General features: G+C 42.9%; 2 protein-coding genes across 3 annotated transcripts in view; one reads left to right on the top strand and one right to left on the bottom strand.

Annotated features, from left to right (window-relative positions):
* Positions 1–885: 885 nt before the first annotated feature.
* On the bottom strand, positions 886–14900 carry KIAA1143 (KIAA1143 ortholog). The gene is made up of 3 exons (XM_048510837.1): positions 14733–14900; positions 11843–11993; positions 886–1812 (listed from the first exon to the last, which is right to left on the bottom strand). The coding sequence occupies exons 1-3, from the start codon at positions 14838–14840 to the stop codon at positions 1607–1609; spliced, it is 465 nt and encodes a 154-aa protein (XP_048366794.1). The 5' UTR covers positions 14841–14900; the 3' UTR covers positions 886–1606.
* A 30-nt stretch (positions 14901–14930) lies between these two features.
* The window catches only part of KIF15 (kinesin family member 15), a 42395-nt gene continuing 36056 nt past the window's right edge, over positions 14931–21269 (top strand). The window contains exons 1-7 of one of the 2 annotated variants that reach the window (XM_048510835.1): positions 14933–15061; positions 16364–16397; positions 16818–16998; positions 18108–18184; positions 18332–18369; positions 19299–19396; positions 20574–20753. In XM_048510835.1, coding sequence (XP_048366792.1) covers positions 15043–15061; positions 16364–16397; positions 16818–16998; positions 18108–18184; positions 18332–18369; positions 19299–19396; positions 20574–20753 — 627 coding nt within the window. In that variant the 5' untranslated portion in view covers positions 14933–15042. Of the gene's footprint in view, positions 15062–16363; positions 16398–16817; positions 16999–18107; positions 18185–18331; positions 18370–19298; positions 19397–20573; positions 20754–21269 lie in introns of both variants that reach the window. The other variant, XM_048510836.1, reaches the window with a different exon arrangement.

Raw genomic sequence — 21269 nt, forward strand, 5'->3', positions numbered from 1 at the left:
TGGGATCTACACATCACGAGTTTTCATCCAGGGAAGCTTTAGGATAAGCCTGTTAACACATGCAAGCCCAGGATCAGATGACAGTTCCTCTTATTTTCCTTTGGAACAGTGCAATACATTGATTCGGAATCTCTGTCTAACTTCCCTGAGGTCTTCTTTAACTGTCCCCTTGTAGCATCTCTAAGAAAGAATAACGCTTTGCTCCTTTAAAAAGTGTCTGTCTTCTGGAGTTTTCAGCAAATAAGGAGAAGGAACGGCCAAACCAGCCAGTATTAGTCTGAGAGCTGCTAGTCCATGCATGAAAGAACGAGGGACAGGAAGACTCCTAAGAGGAAAGAGATTAAGTAGATAAGCTTTAGGAGCTGGATACCTTTTCTCAGAGCCAAGAATTACACTGGGCCTTGGGAATCTTGTTTAGGTAGAAAGGTGGCATATAAATGTTTATACCCACCTTTATCCCTAGTGGGGGAGAGGACTCAAAACAACTCCTCCATTTTAACCTAACAACAATCCTGTGGTGGAAGGTTAGGCTAAGTGTGTACCACTGGCCAAAGATCACCCAGCCAGCTTCCACGGCAGAGCGAAGATTCAAAACTGGGTCTCTCAAATCCTAGGGCAGCACTCTAGCCCCTACTTCACACAGGCTTAATCTTTTCATTGGAACATTTTCAGACTTGGTTCTGGTGGGGTTTCCAGGCTGTGTGGCCGTGGTCTGGTGGATCTTGTTCCTAAAGTTTTGCCTGCACCTGTGGCTGGCATCTTCAGAGGTGTATCACAGAGGGAAGTCTGTTACACACTTGTCAGACTTGTTTAGAATAGAAGAATAAGAATTGAAAATCTGAGAAACTTTGTGTGTCTGTTAAAAAAAAAAACCTCAAACATATAGACAAGGAACACGGTGTTTATTTTCTGAAGAACAGTGAACCAAAACTGGAATAAATTAAAAAATGATCTTGCTGCCATTTAACGATGGTATTAAAATACCAACTAAACTAAAAACAGCTGTTGCACACAGCGATTTCATATCAGCTCCTCGGTGGAAGCTTTGTATTGGTAATCCTGCTACATGCTTTGTAGCAACACACAGTCCATCCTTGGACACAGAACACACGGCACTCGTCCAAGAATTTTCCCACCACAGGACATTCTGCAGCACATTTTCCTCTTCTGAAATATATATTCAGCATGATCAGCATCTCAGCAGTTCTCAGAGATGCAACAGAAAACTTCTACCGCAGCAAAATGTTGCATTTCCAACCACAGGAAGCACATCTTACAGTTCTACACTAGGGTGATCAGATATAACTAGGTAAAAATGCACATCCAGGTGTCCACATCTGACAACAAAGATGTTGTCAAGGGGGAAATGGTTAATTTTAAAAATCAGTCTGTAGATATATCACGTGCGCACTTGTAAAGACTGCATGCTCTATATCCACTAGATGGGAAACTAGATGGAATTTTAATTTTGGAAAAATGTCCACAGCCTTATTCACAACTACAGCTGCAGATTCACACAAATACCTACATAGAAGTGTGACTAAGAGTCAAGCATGCTCTCTCTCTCTCTCTCTGTTTCCATCACGCACCCAGCTTAATTTTTCCCCTAGTCATCACTCTCTTCCTCATCGAAAGAGAGCAAACTGCTATTTTTCACTTGCTTAGTTGTGTTTTGGAAGGTTGGAGAAATCGCCTTCGTCTCTTTTTTCTTCTTGCTTGAGCTAGCTGACAAACCAGAATACTTCTCTCCCGACGGACGCTTGAGAGGTTTTCTAAAAACAATTTTTCCATCTGCAGGATCAGGTTCATCATCTACGGCAAAAGCAAAAAAAAAAGATTGTTTATACAAACCACATGTCTGTCTTTTCCCTTATTTCCCCAAGCTAAAACAAACCAGCAAAAAAAAATCTCAAATACAATTAAAAAACCTAAATACACCATCCCAATCCCATTTCATTGTAAAGCATTAATCAGAACCACGCTGATGGAGGAGGAGGAGGAGGAGGAGCAGGAGGAGGAGGAGAGCAGAGTTTGGATTTTATATCCCCCCTTTCTCTCCTGTAGGAGACTCAAAGGGGCTTACAATCTCCTTTCCCGTCCCCCCCTCCCAACAAACACCCTGTGAGGTAGGTGGGGCTGAAAGAGCTCAGAAAAGCTGTGACTAGCCCAAGGTCACCCAGCTGGCATGTGTTGGAGAGCACAGGCTAATCTGAATTCCCCAGATAAACCTCCACAGCTTTAGTGGCAGAGCGGGGAATCAAACCCAATTCCTCTAGATTGGAATGCACCTGCTTTTAACCACTACGCCACTGCTGCTCCTTGCAAGTCCTAATGAGGACAGGATACCTTAACGTTTTGCTCCCACTCTTGTAAGTTGATTTGAGCCACCATCTTCTCTCAAGACACTTCTGGAATGTTTCTAGGGGTGTGCCCTTGGCTCATCCTATTTGAACCCAAGCCAAAAGCAGAAGGCAACTTGAGATGAGAGGTGGTGTGGTACACAACAGGAGTTCATGATCATGCAATCATAAGGGAGCATAGATCGTGTAAATAAACTCTGATGATGCAAATAACCACATGTTAATTGCAAGCATTATTTAAAACAATGCTTCCTAGTACTGTAAACACTAGGAAAATGAACTTTAGAGTGAACCCTGTCTCCACCTGGTATAATCTCGTGGAGAAAAACTACTGCCTAGTAGGAACTGAAAGACATTGTATGATGGCTGGTGGCCATGGAGGACTTTTTTCAAACAAAAAAACCCAGCACCCTCTGCCCCTTTGTAAGAGTGGTTCATCAGGGATATATTTACAGACTTCTATATGATGTGAGCCCTGACCTGGATAGCCCAGGCTAGCCTGATCTTGTCAGTTCTCAGAGACAAAGCAAGTATTTAGATGGGAGACCTCCCACAAATACCAGGGTTGAGATGTGGAGGCAGGCTGTGGCAAGCCACTTCTGAATATCTCTTGCCTTAAAAACCAGTGGTCACCATAAGTCAGCTGCGGATTAACAGCAAAAAAAATGATTAAATGTGAGTATTTGTGGCCGCCAAAAAAAATCACCAAACACTTCTGTATGACTTAGACTTAGTTCCGCCTGTGCAGCTGGGCACATTGGGCAACAAGAGCTCTCCCACGATTTTGGTCGGCTGCAACAAGTTCAATTTCGTCCCCTGAGATACGAGCCTCATTTAGATCTTCTGTGAAGGTCTGGTGCCATTTCTTCCATAGTCTACCTTGTTTTCGCTTTCCTCTAGATGGTACCCATTGCATTGTGGTTTTCGGGTGACAGTGACCTGGTAGGAATGGGATGTGTCCAGCAAGACACAATTGTCACTGTCACAATGTCCTGCAGCCTCTGTGTACCACTTCTCACAGAATTTCCTCGTTTTTAATGTAGTCATGATAAGTGACTCCAAGAATCTTGTGAAGGCACCGCTGCTGGAACACATTCAGCTTTTGGGCTATTCTTGCAGTGATCGTCCATGCTTCATTACCGTAAATCGCAGCTGGTACGATGATGGTGCTGAGGAGTTGCATTTTCATCCTAGTATTGATGGCAGATGTTGACCAGATTTGGCGCATCCTCTGGAATACTGCCGATGCTTTGTCAATTTTACAATTCACATCGGCTTCGACATCTCTATCACAGGCCAGTGTGCTACTGAGGTACATAAATTGTTCTACTTCTTCAATACATTGTTGGCTGACCAAAAGTGGAATGGAGGCATTTCCATCTGCATAACCTTTGATTTGTCACCACTGATCCTGAGACCAATCTTCTCAGCCTTCCTTTCCAGGTTTGTAGTCAAGTTCTGGAGGCCAGCAGGGCAATATCATCAGCCCAGGTCAGTAAGCCTAGATCAAGTCCAGGTCAGTAAGCCTAGATCAATCTTTCTGTATGAAGCAGATATTTAACAAAAGTTCTAGGATTCTCTGATCCATATTTTATTGTGAAATGAATCTGTTAATCTATTTCTCTGTTGCTGGTATTTGTTGTAACAGACCATAGCTAAATGCAATAAAAGTTACTTGGCTTGAAGTATTTAATGCTTCATTTTGTTTCCTGAGAAGCAACATTTTATGGGCCAGTCTATTAACACCATAGCACCAGGTGCCATTCACTAAAATGCCCTCACTAAAACAAAGAAGGACTGCAGCAGAAAGAGTGGTTGACAGAATGTAGCCATAGGTGCCAAACTCATTTGTTATGAAGGCCGGATATGACATAAATGAGCCTTGGGCAGGCTGAGCCGAGATCAGCATTTGGCTCACTAGCCAGATCAGCATGGCACATGTGCGTGGGGGGGGGGGGGGGGTGTTGGCTGTTTCTGTCGGCAACTTTGCAGCAGACTCACCAGTCTAGATTAGAACCCCTTGAGAGGGAGGGCTCATTAGGCCCATGAGCCAGCTGAGGCAACCCCCCCTTCCAATTGGGAGCAAGGATGGGTGCCTCAGCTGGCTTGTGGGCCTATTAAGCCCTCCCAGGGGGCAGGATCTAGGCCCCAGGCCACATAATGAAGGCTGAAATGTATCACTCATGTCCTTATGGAAGTTTGCAGAGACAGTCTCCTGACACTGGCAGCATGAAACAGGGAGACCTCAAAAACTATTTTGTTACGTACAGACCCATTGTTGTGCATCAAGAGCAAAGCCTCATGCTGAAATGGTTTACATGATTTATCGACAACACAGCATTAACATTTCCAAGCTTCTCCAGGGCAACTCATTTTTCTTAACTAAGTAACCGAATGCTTTAAAAATCAACTGTGTAATAAAAACTTGCCAAAGACACTGCGGATGATTGATCCTCATTTAATAATGCACTCGATGCCCTTAACACGGCTATCATCCTGAAGTTTATAATAAACCACAGCTGTAATGGAACACACGCTACCTTTTTCATCAAGGCTGTCAAGGAAAGTGGTGCAAAGGCTGATTAAATGTGAACAAGGTAGGGTTCAGAGCGTACTTTACTCATGACCATTAAAAGGCATTCAGGGATCAAAACCAAACTCAGCTATGTATTCAAGGAGAACAGGATTTGGTCCTCAGGTGCCATGCCCCCTAAAAGACACCTTTACAGGGGGGAAGCAGTGCTGAGCGGGCATTATTCCTCTTCTCCCTCCCAACCAAGGTTCTGGTTTCTTTTATGACGACTTCACACCAGCAGCTAACCCCAATTCTCTTCCCAGTTGACAGCCCTATTTTCAGCCTCCACGACGTCCCTAGCCCAAACAAAATTCATATGTGATGTAGTGCAGCACCCCGGGATCCCCCTGCCCTACCAAGTATTTGATGGTCTGCAGGATAGGCCAATGAGATAAGGGGAGTCCAATTTAACATGACTTGTGGCCAAGGAAGAAGCACAGCCACTAGGCTACAGCCAGGGAAAGTGTTAGACATTATTCTGGAATGACTGGATGGCAGATTATTTTGATAAGCCATGGGATGGTCAATCAGAGGAGAGAGAGAAAAAAAATAAGGGAGATTAACTCTAAGGAGCTGTAAAAATATCTTTAATGAAACACACACAAAAAAATCAGGCCCTGATCTACAAAGAAAAGTAAGGGCCTGCTAGCAGACAAGCAACCTTCCCCAGTTTGGAAGACTGGAAGCATGTCAGGAGCTTGAATTCTCTCCCCCCCCCCCTTTTTGTCTTCCTCCTTTCAATGACAGTTGCATGTGAACTGAGCAAGCTACACTTTGCTTCTGAGACTGCAGTTTGCCTGAATACCAGAACCATAAGTCACAATCAAACTGAGTGCTGCAATTGTAGTTTCCAGACAAACTACAGTTTACAAAAGCCTTAGCTTCATATGTAATGGCAAATTATGGTTTGCTAAGATCCAACAAGAAAGGGAGGTAGTGTAAGCATACAACCTATTGTACATGAATAAAGCCAAACAGAAAGGACATCAGAAAGGATGAACTGGCTGTTGAAGATCCCAAAACATTTCCATCAGAAACAGCAAACAAATCCAGGGAGCCCTTTTCTGACTCCACAGATGTCAGCAGTGGTGAGCAAAGAAATAAATCAGTGTGGAATGACTACAGGTAAAGTCTTATGCAAGCAGTTTGCAGAAGGAATGAAAAAGAAAAGATGAGATCCTAAATCAACTCAGCTAAGATGCTGAAGGAAAGCAACTGTGATTTGTGAGTGCTTGCAAAAAAGATTCCTCCCTTTCACCCTGGAATAAAATATCGCTCACCTATTTCTCAGATAAAAGAAGAGTGATGTTTCCACTGCGCCCTATACTTGAGCCAATGACCTCCCAAAACTGATGAGTTTTCTATAAAAGTTTGGAGAGGAATTTGTGGAGACAACAAATGCAGCATTAGAAGCCTAGCAAAAATCAGAGCCAGCATTTCAAATCGGAAAATTTCCATACAAACTGAGTGGACAGCTGCATTTAATGCATAGAAATGGGTGCCTTCAGAAGAACAGAAGTCAACTTCACTGTAGGAAAGGGGAAAAAGGAAAATTAACAGATCAATAAAAATAAGACAAACCCCATGGGGGGGGGGGGGCAGAATCTGACAGAGACAAATTAATGCATTTGAAATACATTCCAATGTTCCTACAGTAAGCTGGAAATAAGTGAGATGTGCAAGTTCTTTTAATAAGGATGACATGTTCCATTTGGATCTGTCGTGGGTCACTGAAGTCTCCCTAATGTGCAGAGTAAAGAACTCAGAATGACACTGATCCAAAGCAGTGAAATGACAACTGGCGATCTTACCCGCTCTCATTCTAGGAACGGTGCTTTTGATACACAGCTAGGGGTGTGTGCCATTTTTTTCCAGTATTTTTCACATTCAGCTTTAAAAGACCCAGAAATTTTTGAAAACGCCCCGAAGAGCCAAATCCCCACACCAGCTTTTTCAGGTTTTCTGAATTTTTTAAAGCTGAACCTGAAAAATTCTCAGCTACAGAGATGAATTCAGAAATCAGCAGAGTAGACCCCAGCATTTAGCTCTGCTGGGTGCCCTACTGCATTCCAAGCTCAAGCAGGCCTGGAAGGGGGGACGGGGAGCTGAGTGCAAAGGTCAGCATCCTCATTTTTTTTTTAAAAAATCACAGCCTAAAAAAATTGGAAAAATTCAACATTTTTCAAGATCTGCTATACAGCTCTCTTAAATCATTACTATTAAATCGTTGCTCTCTTAAATCGTTGATATTTTTTTCATTGAAAATAACCCACCCACCCCACCCCCGAAAGTTCAAATTGCTTTTTTGGGGTTTGTTTTCAGTTTGCTGTTATCTGGATGTGTAACCTCAGCTTGTGGGTTCTGTGGGGCAGTACTTGGAATGAGTTGCAACAACAATTTTTAAACAACAAAATGGTTTACTTTTCTTTACAATTAACACTTTTAAAACATCAACATTTAACGTTACAATTCAAGGTCCTGTTCAGGTTGCATTTCAAGTCCTTCTATTTACAGTCTACTGATATTGCCAAGTCCAAATCTTCTTTGCAAGTTGGCTGGCTCCTGAAGACTCCAAGGGCTTGATGAACAGGTTGCAACATGATGAAGGTCTCCAGGAGAACTCTCACCCATTACAACCACAAAAGAAACCCTTAACAAGGTGTTAAGGGCTTATAGAAATCAAGGTCCGAGTCTGGTAGCCTTGTTCTTCTGCAAAAGAGCTCTTTCAGCCTCTCTGCTGCTCCGAGTCTCCACCCCCTTACTGGGTCAACCCATTCTGGGCCAACCCATTCTGGGCATAGGGGTTACAGATGCACAGCCCTACACATAACATTGTGTGCATCATAAACCCACCTTGGGACTATATATATTTAAATGTACGTAGTAGGTTTGTGTGCATGTAAAACAAGTTCTTTTTCTTTGTGCTACCATCCTGAAGTAAAAATTCAGCCACATGACTGGTGACCTAGGGAATATTAATAAAGGATGCCTCTGAGCAAGTTCAAAGGGAAGAGTTTCCCAATTTCCCCTTCACCTAAGTATGTGTGTTTGAGTGTCCGTGAGTGCTGGGCACCACAAGCTGGGGGGGGTAGGGGGAAGCTGCTGCAACCAGTGCAGCAGAAGTGGCACCACACCGCCTTCAAAGGGACTTTGGCCAGCACAGACAGGAGGGAAATCACGAAGCCCTCCTGCCATCCGAATACTCTATTGGGGAAAAAGTCTTATGCCTCATTTTTATGTGGCGTACGTCTGCAGCCATGGAGGATAGGGTTTTCCTAGGCTGGAAGCTCAGTGGAAGCTGACTAAATTCAGCTCCACCCCCAGGAAGATCCCTGGTCTGCCCCTTCCTGTGCCGGCATCCACTCAGAAACTGCTGTAGCTCTCCGATGGCACCAACTTCAGAGTTTGGTTGCCACAGAGCTGAGTGGCGCCTGCATGCAGGGAACTCCCAATATTTGAACAAAAACCAACAAATGTTTCCAAAAATTATCAAATGTTTCCAACCTTTCAACCCTTCCTTGCTTTGCTGGTGGGAAGCTCTTACACAATCCAGATTTAGAGAACGCACCCCCATATAGGAAGGTGAACTCTTATCTTCCAATCAACCCAGGGCACATGTCCCATACACTTCAATACCCTGTTCATGTTTTACGACAGCTATCCATCTTGCCCTTCCTGGCAGGTACAGGGAATGGTTTTCTTTGCAGAAAGAATCTCTGCTCTGCTGACTTCTTGGTACATTTTATGGCTCCCTCACTCGCCCAAGACCGGAAATGCTGGTGAGCACTTGTTGCCCGATATGCCACTCAGCATGGGAGGATCTAACTCTAACTTCCCTGGGAAAACAAGAGGCTGTCAGGGTCCCAAGAACTCCCTGTGTGCTTCAAAGGAGCTTGTTAATCTCTGAGGCATGACAAATGCACAAATGACCCCAGTCACTGAAATATAAACAGCATTGGGAAACAGAGGATTGCAAAGAAAGTTCTACCTCCTTATGCCCCTCCATCTGTACCCTCTGAAGATTTACTCCTGTCCATCACAGGATCTTTGGGAATGGCACAGATGTGGTACCAGGAAGGGAGAAGGACTGAAGTTGGAGGGGAAAGTGTGCAGAAATTCAGATAGCACCTCCCCATTAACACAAGCAGAGTTTCAACTCAAACTCCTTGAGGTTGGAGGTATATCAAGGTCAGTATCAATTCCAATGCAGGGGCTTGTTTGCATCACTCTTCTGTATACCACCATTTTTTCCTCAGAATTTGCCTCTTAGGAAGGTGTTCTTAGAACCTTCAAATCAGTCTTCAAACGCCTCAGGTTTTTTTAAAGCAATTTATGGGTAACAGGAGCTGGAGAAGAGGAAAAGACTTCCTCTTTACAAAATTCTTATGGCAAACCACTATACTGCTTTTACAACAGCTTGGAAGCATCTTCTGAAAGGTTTTCTCTCAGAAATATCATGAGATCATAGATGATGGCTATTCCTATTGACCTTGTTTGGGTTGCCGTGACACTGCAAAGGAAAGTGAGCCTCTCTGATGCTCAGCTACCACAGTGCATGGAGAATGGGATTGTCACCAGAGAGCAACTCAATATTAGATAGGGTGGAATGCTGGGTTTGTGGGCTCCTAGCCAGTAGCTCTCTGAGAGGCAAAACAGCCCCTTATGCTAGAGCAAATTTTGTTAGTCTTCAAAACATCCCTGGATTCCTGTTTTGTTTTACTGCTATAAACAACCATCTGGAATCTATCCCTGCAACAGTGGAGATCACCAAGGCCAGTGCAGCATAAAGCTACACTGAGACCTCATTTGGAATACTGTGTGCTGTTCTGGTCACCGTATCTCAACAAGGAAATTGCAGAAGTGGAAAAAGTGCAAAGAAGGGCAACCAAGATTATTAAGGGGTTGCAGCACCTTTCCTATGAGAAAAGGCTGGAGAGCTGGGACTGTTCAGGTAAGGCACGACGAAGGTTTATAAAAGCAAGCATGGGTGTTTGTGGATAAAGTGGATGGAGGGAGCTTTTTCTCCCTCTCCCATCATAATCAGAAGCACCCAATGAAATTGTTGGGAAATAGGTTCAGGGCAGACGAAAGGAGATGCTTTACTGAACAAGTCTTTAAACTGTGGAATTCATGGCCAGTGGGAGTAGCGGTGGCTGTGTGCATACCTGACTTCAAAAAAAGAGGTTTGATTGAAGGAGGAGAGATTTATCAATGGCTACTAGCCATGGTGACTGAAGGGAGCCTCCATCTACAGAGGCACCAAACTTCTGAATATCAGGGCCTCGGAAGCAGCAGCATGGAAGGGCCTCTGCCTCTATGCCTTGTTTGGTTGGCTCTCCGGAGCAACTGGTTAGCTGTTGTGTAAACCAATATGCTGGACTAAATAGAGTGTATGAGCAGGCTCTTCTTCAGCCTGCAAGAAGCTCCCTTGGATTCCCTTCCTTATTTCCACATGCTTACTGAGCCACTTATTCAGAATGCCCTCTCGTCCACATTTCCCTCACATGCTATCTCACTATGTTAAGGCAGTAACCTTCATCCACAACAGATATCTGAACTGAAAAGCCAATCCTGCAGTAAAGAATTCTGTAAACTCATTTCCCCAAAGTCAAAAGTAAAGTTGAATAAAACAACAACAGTCCACTGAGGCTGCCCATTAGCTAAACATCATCACAAACTCTGAAAATACTAAAGCAGAAATCAGACACACATCAGATATACTTTGATGACTTATCAGATAATGTGTGGCATTTGGTTTAAAAAGAGAGAAACCCCAAGCAAATTGAACAAGACTAGAATAACACTGCAATCTGAATAAAGACAATTCCTGCCAAGTTTTTAGACTTACTCATACATTACAATCTCTTAGCGACCGAATGTACTAAAACAGCAACCGAGTTTATAATGAATGCCTGAAAAAGGCATTATATACCAATTGCCATTTTTCTCTTTCTGTGAAATTGTGTATCTTATGAATTACTGTTGACAGAATAGTAATTCTCTCTTGAATTTAAATGGGAGCATAAACATTTCATAAACACATTACTGCTTCTTATTTAATACACACACAAATTTAGCTTCCACTAGTGAGCTATCATTACAATGCACCTTTCGTATTTATCAAGGAGTGACACTGCAGCTCAAGGTATTTCCATAAACGGAAGGATGTTCAGATTCTTCTCCTCCAAAAGGAAAGATGCAACCATGTCACTCATATACATTCTTCACATAAATGGCAATATATTATTTCAAATGTTGCTCTAAATTGATTTTGTTTAATATAAAATTTTGGAAGCTGCCCTGAGCCTGTGAGAAGGGAGCAAATAAAACCAATGAAAAAGAAAGACAGAAACTGACTTCTATTGAGTCAGATCATGGGTACGTCCAGCTGTTTGGCCCTCTGCCCAGGATGCCACTGCTATCCACTCTGTTTGCTGTTGTTCTACTCCTTGCTTTCCAACTATCCCATTACTTCTCATCAAAAGTGGTTGCACAGAGAGAAGGCACACCCAAGTGAATCCCCCAGACAGCTGAAACAGCTGCAGCAGCTGCCACGTGGACATAAGAAAGACAGAGGCCACAAGTTCAACTGCAACCAGTGGAGTGGGTCATCTGGTGCACACCTCAGAACCACGGCTGTGGTGCTGAGAGAGACATCTGCCACTTACCATTGGCCACCATCTTCCTTTTGCCCTCCCCACCCGACTTCTTTGGGGGTAGCAGTAAAGTAGGATCAGCAGGAGATAAGGAAGCTGGCATACAGAGATCACCATCTCTCAAGGCACTACTGAATTGCAACAGCAGTTGTTTTGCTCAGTACTCTAAATGAGAACATACACAAAACTGTGAAAAGCTCACATCTCCCTCTGTTTACCTCAGGGAGAAACGTTAGCATTGCCAAATGTACCTGTACCCTTGGAAACCTCTTTCAAGTCTTTTTTAATCTTCATCGCTTCTTCTGCAGTCAGGTCTCCTTTCTTCAGTACAATCACCTGTGGCTGTTCATCTTCCTTGTCACTCTCATCACCATCGTCTTCAGGTACTGGGAGCTGCTCCTTCTGCAGGGAACACAGAGAGTAAAACCATTCAGACAAGCACCCCAGACACAGGACACCTAAATAAGAGGGAAGACGGTGAGATGTTAGTTGGGAAGCGACTGGGGCCAAAAATAACTTTAAAAGTCTCAACAGTCAGCAAAATCAAGTTAGAGGGAAAAAGGCTGGGTTAGAAGGCTTCTGCCCCAATAGTGGTAGAAAGTGCCATCAAGTTGCAGCTGATTTATGAAATGAAGAAGAAGAGTAGTAGTAGTTTGGATTTATATGCCACCTTTCTCTTCTGTAGGGAGACTCAAGGTGGCTTACAAGCTCATTTCCCTTCCTCTCCCCACAACAGACACCTTGTGAGGAAGGTAGGGCTGAGAGAGTTCTGAATGAACTGTGACCAAGCCAAAGTCAACACAAAAATATATTCCGCTAAATACACAAGCCTCAATATAAAGGCTTGTGTATTGCTCTGAGACTTTTAAGGAAGCAACAACTAGATGGAAAACTTCTGGTGTCCTTTTACCGCTGTGCTATAGAGAGTGTCCTAACCTACTGCATCTGTGTATGGTTCTCCAGTTGCACAGTGGCAAATAGGAAGGCGCTCCAAAGGGTGATCACTACTGCACAAAGGATTATCAGCTGCCCTCTTCCCTCCTTGGAAGAAATCTATAATTCCCGAAGCCTAAATAAAGCCCAAAATATTCTGAGGGACCCGTCTCATCCAGCACACTCTCTTTTTAAACTGTTACCATCTGGCAGACGATACAGGGCCCTCAGAACTAGGACAAAGAGGCTTAGAGACAGCTTCTACTCTAGAGCTGTGGCTATGCTAAACTCCGCTGCTTCATATTGATGTATTTGGGGCTGTGTAGGGATGGGTGGAGGAAGGAGAAAGTGAGAATGATGTATGAGTCTGAAATTGTGTGCATCGAGGAATGCTGCTGTAAATTTCGTTGTGCGTGCACAATGACAATAAAATTCTTATGCTTATGCTTATAAAGTGCCCAGTGCGTTTATTGTGCGAATATGATTCCTAAACATCCATCACTATACCTAACGGACTACCACTATATACTATTGCCTAACATAACAAATACCTATTGCCAAACATACAATCATACAACTCTTACTCATAACATACAATTAAATATCGAACAACCATTAAGGATGTGGAGGTTGGGAGTGTTAGCCCTTCCAGTTTTTATAGTCCAATTGTTTTAGTTTCCTCCTCTTCTTGGACTATGAAAACAACTCAATTGTCCATAACAGAATAGCAATTATGCACAAGCCTTGGAGGTCATCAGAAATAAAAAGGCTTCTCTTTTCTCTCCATCTGAGCATCTAAAACGGGCTGCGCGTATATTCCACATTTTCCAAAAGAATCTTCTTCAGTAGAAGCTCAAGACAAAGTGAGTAGTCAATCATTTGATAAGGGCATCATAAGCAGTCAAGCTACTTTTCCCTCTTGACTTGAATCCGAGTTACACAGGGGCTCTTAACACAGCCAAATCCCTATTTCGCACAATCCAACCCAGTGGCATTCACTCCGTGGCTGGCAGGCAGCCACATTCTCAACTACCCTCAGCCAAAAGAGCCACAGTTACTATCACCTCTGACATGAGGTCTGCACCTCAAAGGGACTTGCAGTTGACCAGTCAGTTTGGTGATGGCTGTTTCAGGTCGGGAACCATCCCAGATATTCTGTTTACTTACCACCACAGGGGTGAAATGATCAGAACAGAGGGCTGGAATTGGGGAGACCTGCATTCAAATCACCAGGGAAGCTTGCTGGGTGACAGATACAAAGCCACCTTATACTGAATCACATCACTGGTCTCTCCAGGCTAGTAACACATCTTTGGAACTTTTTCACATCACCTGGTACATGAATCTTTTAGCTGGTGATGCCACAAATCGAATCTGGGACCCTGTGCAGCATGCAAAGTCGATGTTTTACCACATGTCTTAGAGGTTTTTCAGCATCACACACTAACTACATGATCCAATTTTCAATTCAATTTTATTACGATCCAAGACCAGTAAGATACAATAGTAAAATACCACATCATGTCCATATCCCATTTACGAAGTGTAAAATAACATAAGTGAGATAAAATTTGCTAAATCCACCCCTCAAAAATTTAACATCTGCATCAACTAACATAATGTAAAAAGTGTTAAATAAATTACATAAAATAAGATAGTTTCTAATCCCACCCCTTATTTAAAACTTTGTCATTTAAAAATTTAAGTTGACATCTATAAGTGAGATTTCGTTCTATATTACTATTTCAATAGTTCTCTCTTGGCTAGATTACAAATGGACATAGCCTTAGCTTGATGTTGAGCATATAACATTACAGATTTAAGCATATAAACTGAATAGACTGCTATGTTTCTTTGTACGAGGAATTGTACTCGACCTATCAGTAGTAATCATTTAAAATCGGGAACAATTATGATATATATCCCCTCCTATTTACGTTTCTTAAGAAAGGCGCTAAATTTGGCAGCTTGGATTGTCGTCTTCTCGCTACGTGATCCATTTCTAAGTTAGCCTCTGAACCTTCGTACTTACCAATGACACCCAAGGCGCTCCTGAGAAGCTTCGCCTAGCCTACCTCACAGGGCTGTTGTACAACAGAGCGGAGGAATGACCCACAGCAGAACGAGTGTTAAAGAGTCAATAAGCACAGTCCCCAGCCAGGAAAGGACTTGAGGCGAGGGCACTTAGCGAGAGATTAACGGCGTTACCTTGGTGTCTACCGTAGGCCCTTCCCGGTAGCCGACTTGCTCCTTGAAGCGGCGCAAAAAAGCGGGCTCCGCGGGCTTCGCATAGGACACTTGGTTCTTTTTGCTCATGGCGGCAGCAGCGGGAGGCCAGTCGACGCCCCCTGTCTCTCCCCCTCCATGTGACAAGAGGCCGCTCCCCACAGCTCCGCCCTTCCCCTCCATGTCGGCTCCCTCGAAGGCTTCAGGAGCGGAAGACCGTCTCCTCAGCGCGAAATTCAAACCGTCGCCATTTTGAGGGGGAGATTCAGCCTCCTGCGGACGGCGAGACGGGATGGCCCCCGGCATGAAAGGTGAGGCGGCGGAGCCCTCTGTGGGCGGCGGTGGGGCTACCGAAACAGCCGCCTGTTTCTGGCTCTCTCCGGTTCTGGCTCCAGCCTGAGGCAGGCAGCAGAGGTGCTGGATATAAACAAAGCCCCTCCAGCGCCCTTTTTAAAAGGCTCCTCCAGTCAAGTCGGTCCTATTTAAAAAAATAGGACATGATGACGTATATTATTCCAGTCATGGAATAGTACTAATCTGCAGGGCCGGGTTTGCTATTTTCTTGACGTTTGAGCTGGTGTTTATACGGTTCTCGTTGTGTGTGATGCTTTTACATCAATCAGTGACCTGGGTTGGTTCATTCTCATTGACCAACCCAGGTCACTTATTTTTACTATTTTCCAGCCCAGCCCTCCCCTCCTGCATGATTACTTGGAAGAAGGATACATTATATTGTAATTTTTGATGTTGTTGGTATTTGCAAGTGTCTGTCACAACCAGTCATGAAAGGGTTAACTGTATGCTGAGCTGATGTTGTGATGAGCTGACCTATGGATTAGTTGTTGGTCAGTCATTGGTTACATGTAAATGAGCACTTAGATTAGAAGTTATCAAGTTAACTTGTTTTCTTTGTTTGAGGCCCCTTCTGTACATGTGGAATAATGCTCTTTCAAATCCACTTTCAGCGCACTTTGCAACTGTGTGGAATAGCAAAATCCTCTTGCAAACAACTGTGAAAGTGGGTTGAAAGCAGTGGTGGGATTCAGCAGGTTCGCACCACTTCGGCAGAACGGGTTGTTGAAATGGTGCTTTGTAAACAACCAGTTGTTCTGGTGGGTTTTCCAGGCTGTGTGGCCGTGGTCTGGTGGATCTTGTTCCTAACGTTTTGCCTGTATCTGTGACTGGCATCTTCAGAAGTGTATCACAGAGAAAAGTCTGTTTCACACTGTGTCTAGTAAGAAGGAAAAGTTTAGTGTGGTATATTGTCCATGTCCAATTAAACAGAAGTGGGACATATGTCTGAATAACATGTTAAATAAAATATGCCATTTGCAGGGGACAGCTTGGCTTTGCATTATGAAGTAAATCCCAATAATCATGTGACTCTGAAATGGAATTTCTCTTTTCATTTTGAGGAACATGTTTGGTAATTCTGTAAATCCAGGATGGACAATCCAAGACCAAGAGTTCTCAATTGTCCCACTTTCCAGATTTTTTTAAGCACACAGAAGCCAAGTTTTACTAAACAAAACTATTTCCCTATCATGGCTAGCAGTGCTTTAGCTAACAAATGTTGGTCCTTTTTGCACTTTTACGACTTTTTTGTTTTCTAGGTGATTCACGCGATTCAGCGTTATCTTCTTCTAGGTAAGAATCTATTCATTTTTATGTGCACAAATGTGATTGACTGCAAAACCAATGAATGGCTGAAACATAATATATTTAGTTACAGGTACATAAGCTGAAGGTTTCAGCCTGCAGCACAGCCAGATGATTCTACCTTACTTGCCAGGAACTGGTTCCTATTTTAATCTATGAGGGGCTTTTGATTTCTTAGATCACTGCAGTTAGTTCCAAGGATTGGGCTGCTTGCTGGTATATTGTTTTGAGAGCATATTAAAAGTTGGATAGTAACTTATTTCCATAATAGTTTCATGAACTTTAGATTAAACCAGTTTAGCTACTTCAGCTGCATTCTGGGACAAAATAATCTGGCAGAAGTGAAATAATTTTGTAAGTGGTACAGTTGGTCTAGTTTTTCACTCTTTCTGATGTTGCTTTCTTTAGCACTGAAGGTGATACTATCAAAGTTTACTTGAGGGTGCGTCCTCCAGACGGAACTGTGCCAGCTGATGGGAATCATGGCTTGTGCTTATCTGTTCTTTCATCGAACACTATCCATCTGCATTCAAAGCCTGAACCTAAGATCTTCACCTTTGATCATGTGGCAGATATGGACACAACTCAGGTAAATGTGCTAGTTTTGCCTATCTGAAAACTGTGTACCCTATCTAAATGGTTAATCCACATCAGTGGCGTAGGAGGTTATGAGCTCATGTATCTAATCTGGAGGAACCAGGTTTGATTCTCCGCTCTGCTGCCTGAGCTGTGGAGGCTTATCTGGGGAATTCAGATTAGCCTGTACACTCCCACACACGCCAGCTGGGTGACCTTGGGCTAGTCACAGCTTCTCAGCTCTCTCAGCCCCACCTACCTCACAGGGTGTTTGTTGTGAGGGGGGAAGGGCAAGGAGATTGTAAGCCCCTTTGAGTCTCCCATAGGAGAGAAAGGGGGTATATAAATCCAAACTCTTCTTCTTCTTTTTCATCACAACGTGAACTTCGGATCATTTGAAACTAATTGAAAAATCATGAAGTGAACAGTTTACCAAAACTCTTCTTTGGGGTACATTTGAAGAAGAGTTGGTGGGGGTGGATAGAGATTCAGATGCTGCTGAGTGCAATAGCCCAAATGGAATGGGAGAGTCATTGTGCTATGCTTGGTGCATGGGCTCGGACCTGATCCAAAAACCCACCCTGACTTCTCAGCCTAACCATTATATGACAAGAGTCCTGAACTTTATTATTGGGTTTCATGTTGACAAAATCAGGTTTACAATCTGGAATGTGAGATGGATGGTTTCAGTGTATTGGGTTTTTGTTAACCACGGCTTAACTTAAGGAAAAGAATTAAACCAAGGAATCTAATGTGCCTGCTAAAGGTCAAAGGGAATAGCAATTAGGAGAAGTAAGTATCTTATTGCTTTAAGATTTATGATATATTAACTGCTTCTATTTTGGTAATAGCCATGTTCATTAAGTACATTCTCATAATGACTTCAACCTATTACTTGCAGACCATTACTTGGAAGCACGTTTTGTTGATTCCATTATTTTGTGCATAATATCAATTCCTTTATGTCAGAATTGTTCATATTTTATGAAGTGTTTCTGAATGTAGACACATATATTTTTGTTTAATGAAGAAGGGCTTCTATGTTATAGTATGTATCAGCATTTTATTAAGTCAAGCTACTTCAATCAATATATCAACACCTTTTTTATCTTTTCTGCTTAGGAATCGGTTTTCTCAAGTGTGGCCAGAAATATAGTTGAATCGTGCATGAACGGCTATAATGGAACCATTTTTGCATAGTAAGTTTTTGATGTTTTATTCGGTATATATTTGCAGTTTGTGAATTGATCTATGGCAGGTTCCCACCTTGATTTTCTAGGTTACAGAATTCTCCCTATTAAAACCACACAAGTACTTCTTACCATGTTTTCTTCTTCTTTTTAAAGTGGCCAGACCGGTTCAGGAAAAACATTTACTATGATGGGTAAGAACAAATACATTCATTTATGCTTAAGTGTATATTTCTCTGCCCCTTGGGGAAGGGGGAATCTCCGCAGTATGACGTAACACCCTTCATGCTACATAGTATGTGTGTTTAACTTCTCTTCCAGCACTTCTTTGTTTTTCTGAGACTAGTCTATGGAGCTGTTTCATTTTATGACATCTTAGTGGTGCACCTGACTTTTTCCTCTCACCCAGCAAAGGCAGCCTCAGGTCAAACTAGATGTGGTGGTATCCATGTGTCCATCATAGGGACAGTGCTGTCTAATCAGCAGTGGCAGAGCAGGTGCATTCTAATCTGGAAGAACCGGGTTTGATTCCCCGCTCTGCCTCTTGAGCTGTGGAGGCTTATCTGGGGAATTCAGTTTAGCTGGTGCACTCCCACACACGCCAGCTGAGTAACCTTGGGCTAGTCACATCTTTTCGGAGCTCTCTCAGCCCCACCCGCCTCACAGGGTATTTGTTGGGGTGGGGGGAAGGAGTTTGCAAGCCCCTTTGAGTCTCCGACAGGAGAGAAAGGGAGGATATAAATCCAAACTCTTCTTCTTCTTATCTGGCCTGCAGTATGAGGTGCTCTTGTCTTCTCCCCTCCCTACAACTTTCTGCACTTTAAATTGTGGGTATGGATAAGAACACCGCATCCTTCTACCCTGCGGGCAAAATAAATCATCCATGTTAGGCTTTAAATGGCAGAGGTGGCCCCAATATTGAATGTTGTCATATGTAGTTTGGCTCACACGCAGTTCTCTTGGCCAAGAGGAAAGAAATATCCTGCATCTCTTAACAGTCCTAACCTGTTAAGGGAGATATGTGTCTTACTTCACAAACTCTGCATACTTATAACACAGTAAATGAATGGTTTGGTTTTTAAAGACACGAAGTAGATGTTTATGAGACCGTTTCTCTGTTTAGGACCACCTGACTCAGATAACTTCACTCATAACCTGCGAGGAGTAATTCCCCGGAGTTTTGAATATCTGTTTTTTCTCATTGACAGAGAGAAAGAAAAGGTAAAAAAAAAGAATTCTTGATTGCAGACTGGTTCTATATGCCATTAAAGGTTTTGTATTTGTTGTTGTTGTTGTTGATTGCAGACTGGCTGGATGATCTGTTTGAATTAGTAGAAATGCTATATACATCCTTGAATGCCCTGCCTTTTGTTTGGGTACAACAGCTTGCCTGTTCTAGAGCAATATCTGGTTACTGATGGAGGCAAGTAATCATGCAGTTTGCTGCTTTCATGCAGAGAGAATCCGTTGTCTTGTGATCAAGAGGATGACAAACCTTCTCATGAACTCATTTGTTGCTTCCCTTTCTTATTTAAAACTAGTACTGGTATCATAAAATTATCTTTACTCGGTTTCCAACACAGGCTGAAGTGTACTACCATGTAGTTTTTATAGGCTGCTCTTGTTCTCCGCCTTCCAAATCGACATCATTAATGCAGAGCTACTGTAATGCTGCACTGTGTGTGATGTTTTTGTCTTGGATTCAAGATATTTTGGGTTTTAATGTGGGAAGGATGCACTGTTATGTGTGGCTAACACAGGTAGTGTATTTCTGGGTTGAAAATAGAAGCACCAGGGATCACTGCTGCCTTTCCTGGCTTCAAATGGCCAGAACAGGCACCAAAAGTAATGCAGTGGAGGTGGATAGTTGTATTGAATTCACTAATATGGGTTTCCTGAGAAAACTTTCCAATTCAAATTTAAATAAGAAGGAAAATATGCCATGTATAAGCACTGTTGCTTTTCTGTGCTTCATAGATCCCATATTTAGCCATACAACATAATCGATTTTTAGTGCAACAACGCTGGCAACTAAAGATAAACAGACCAAATTTATATATGTGGGGCAAGAAATTTACCACAGGAAGAAGAGCAACGAAAGCTTTGGAAAATTGTCCACCCCACATTGCTCATAAAACAGGATGCAGAACAGCAGCAAAGACCAGAACAAGTGTGCAGAGCATGAAGTCGGTGACTTGTTATCTGCCAGATAGGATGAAAATGACAATAAAAGACTTTAAATAAAAGTATTTTTGTATGTGTAGACAAGTGGGGCTATTAAAGCTTAGGAAGCAGATAAAGCCATGCTTTCCTGTGGACCATAGCAATTTTGTCTTGTTAGACAACACTTCATATTGTCAATATTTTCTGTATTCAAAATGTTAAATGTCTTTTACAGGCTGGTACTGGAAAGAATTTTCTCTGCAAATGTTCATTTATTGAAATCTACAATGAGCAGATATATGACTTACTAGACTCTGCTTCAGCTGGACTATTACTCAGAGAACACATCACGAAAGGAGTATTTGTTGACGGTGCAGTGGAACAAGTGTTGTCTTCGGCCACTGAAGCATATCAAGTATGCCTTCCTTTGTTAGGGAGATGTAGACATCAGAGTGTTTCTGTCTTGTATTTAGTATGGCACTAGTTTAAAGTGGCAATGATGTCAGAAGAGCAGAGTGGGTGGAAGGAATCTTACTCAATTTGGGGCCTTCTTATTCTTCTGTTCCTTTTTGCCTTTTAAGTTCCTGCCATCCGGAAATGTCTGTTCTAACACAAGCACAGATTCTTTTGTGCATCTCAATGTTTTTTCTTACTCCAGATGTTTTCAGTAGCCAGGATCTGAAATGCTGTGCATGTTCTTTACCATGCACACCTGGGGGCTTTCCAGCTTTCCACTTGTCAGCTCTCCAGCATGGTGTAGTGGTTAAGAACGGTGGACTCTAATCTGGAGAACCGGGTTTGATTCCCCACTCCTCCACATGAATGACAGACTCTTATCTGGTGAACTGGATTTGTTGTTCTGCTCCTACACACAAAGGTGACCTTCGACTAGTCACAATTCTCTCAGAATTCTCTCAGCCCCACCTACTTC

The sequence above is a fragment of the Sphaerodactylus townsendi genome, linkage group LG11 (assembly GCF_021028975.2).
Source record: "Sphaerodactylus townsendi isolate TG3544 linkage group LG11, MPM_Stown_v2.3, whole genome shotgun sequence".
Lineage (NCBI taxonomy): Eukaryota > Metazoa > Chordata > Lepidosauria > Squamata > Sphaerodactylidae > Sphaerodactylus > Sphaerodactylus townsendi.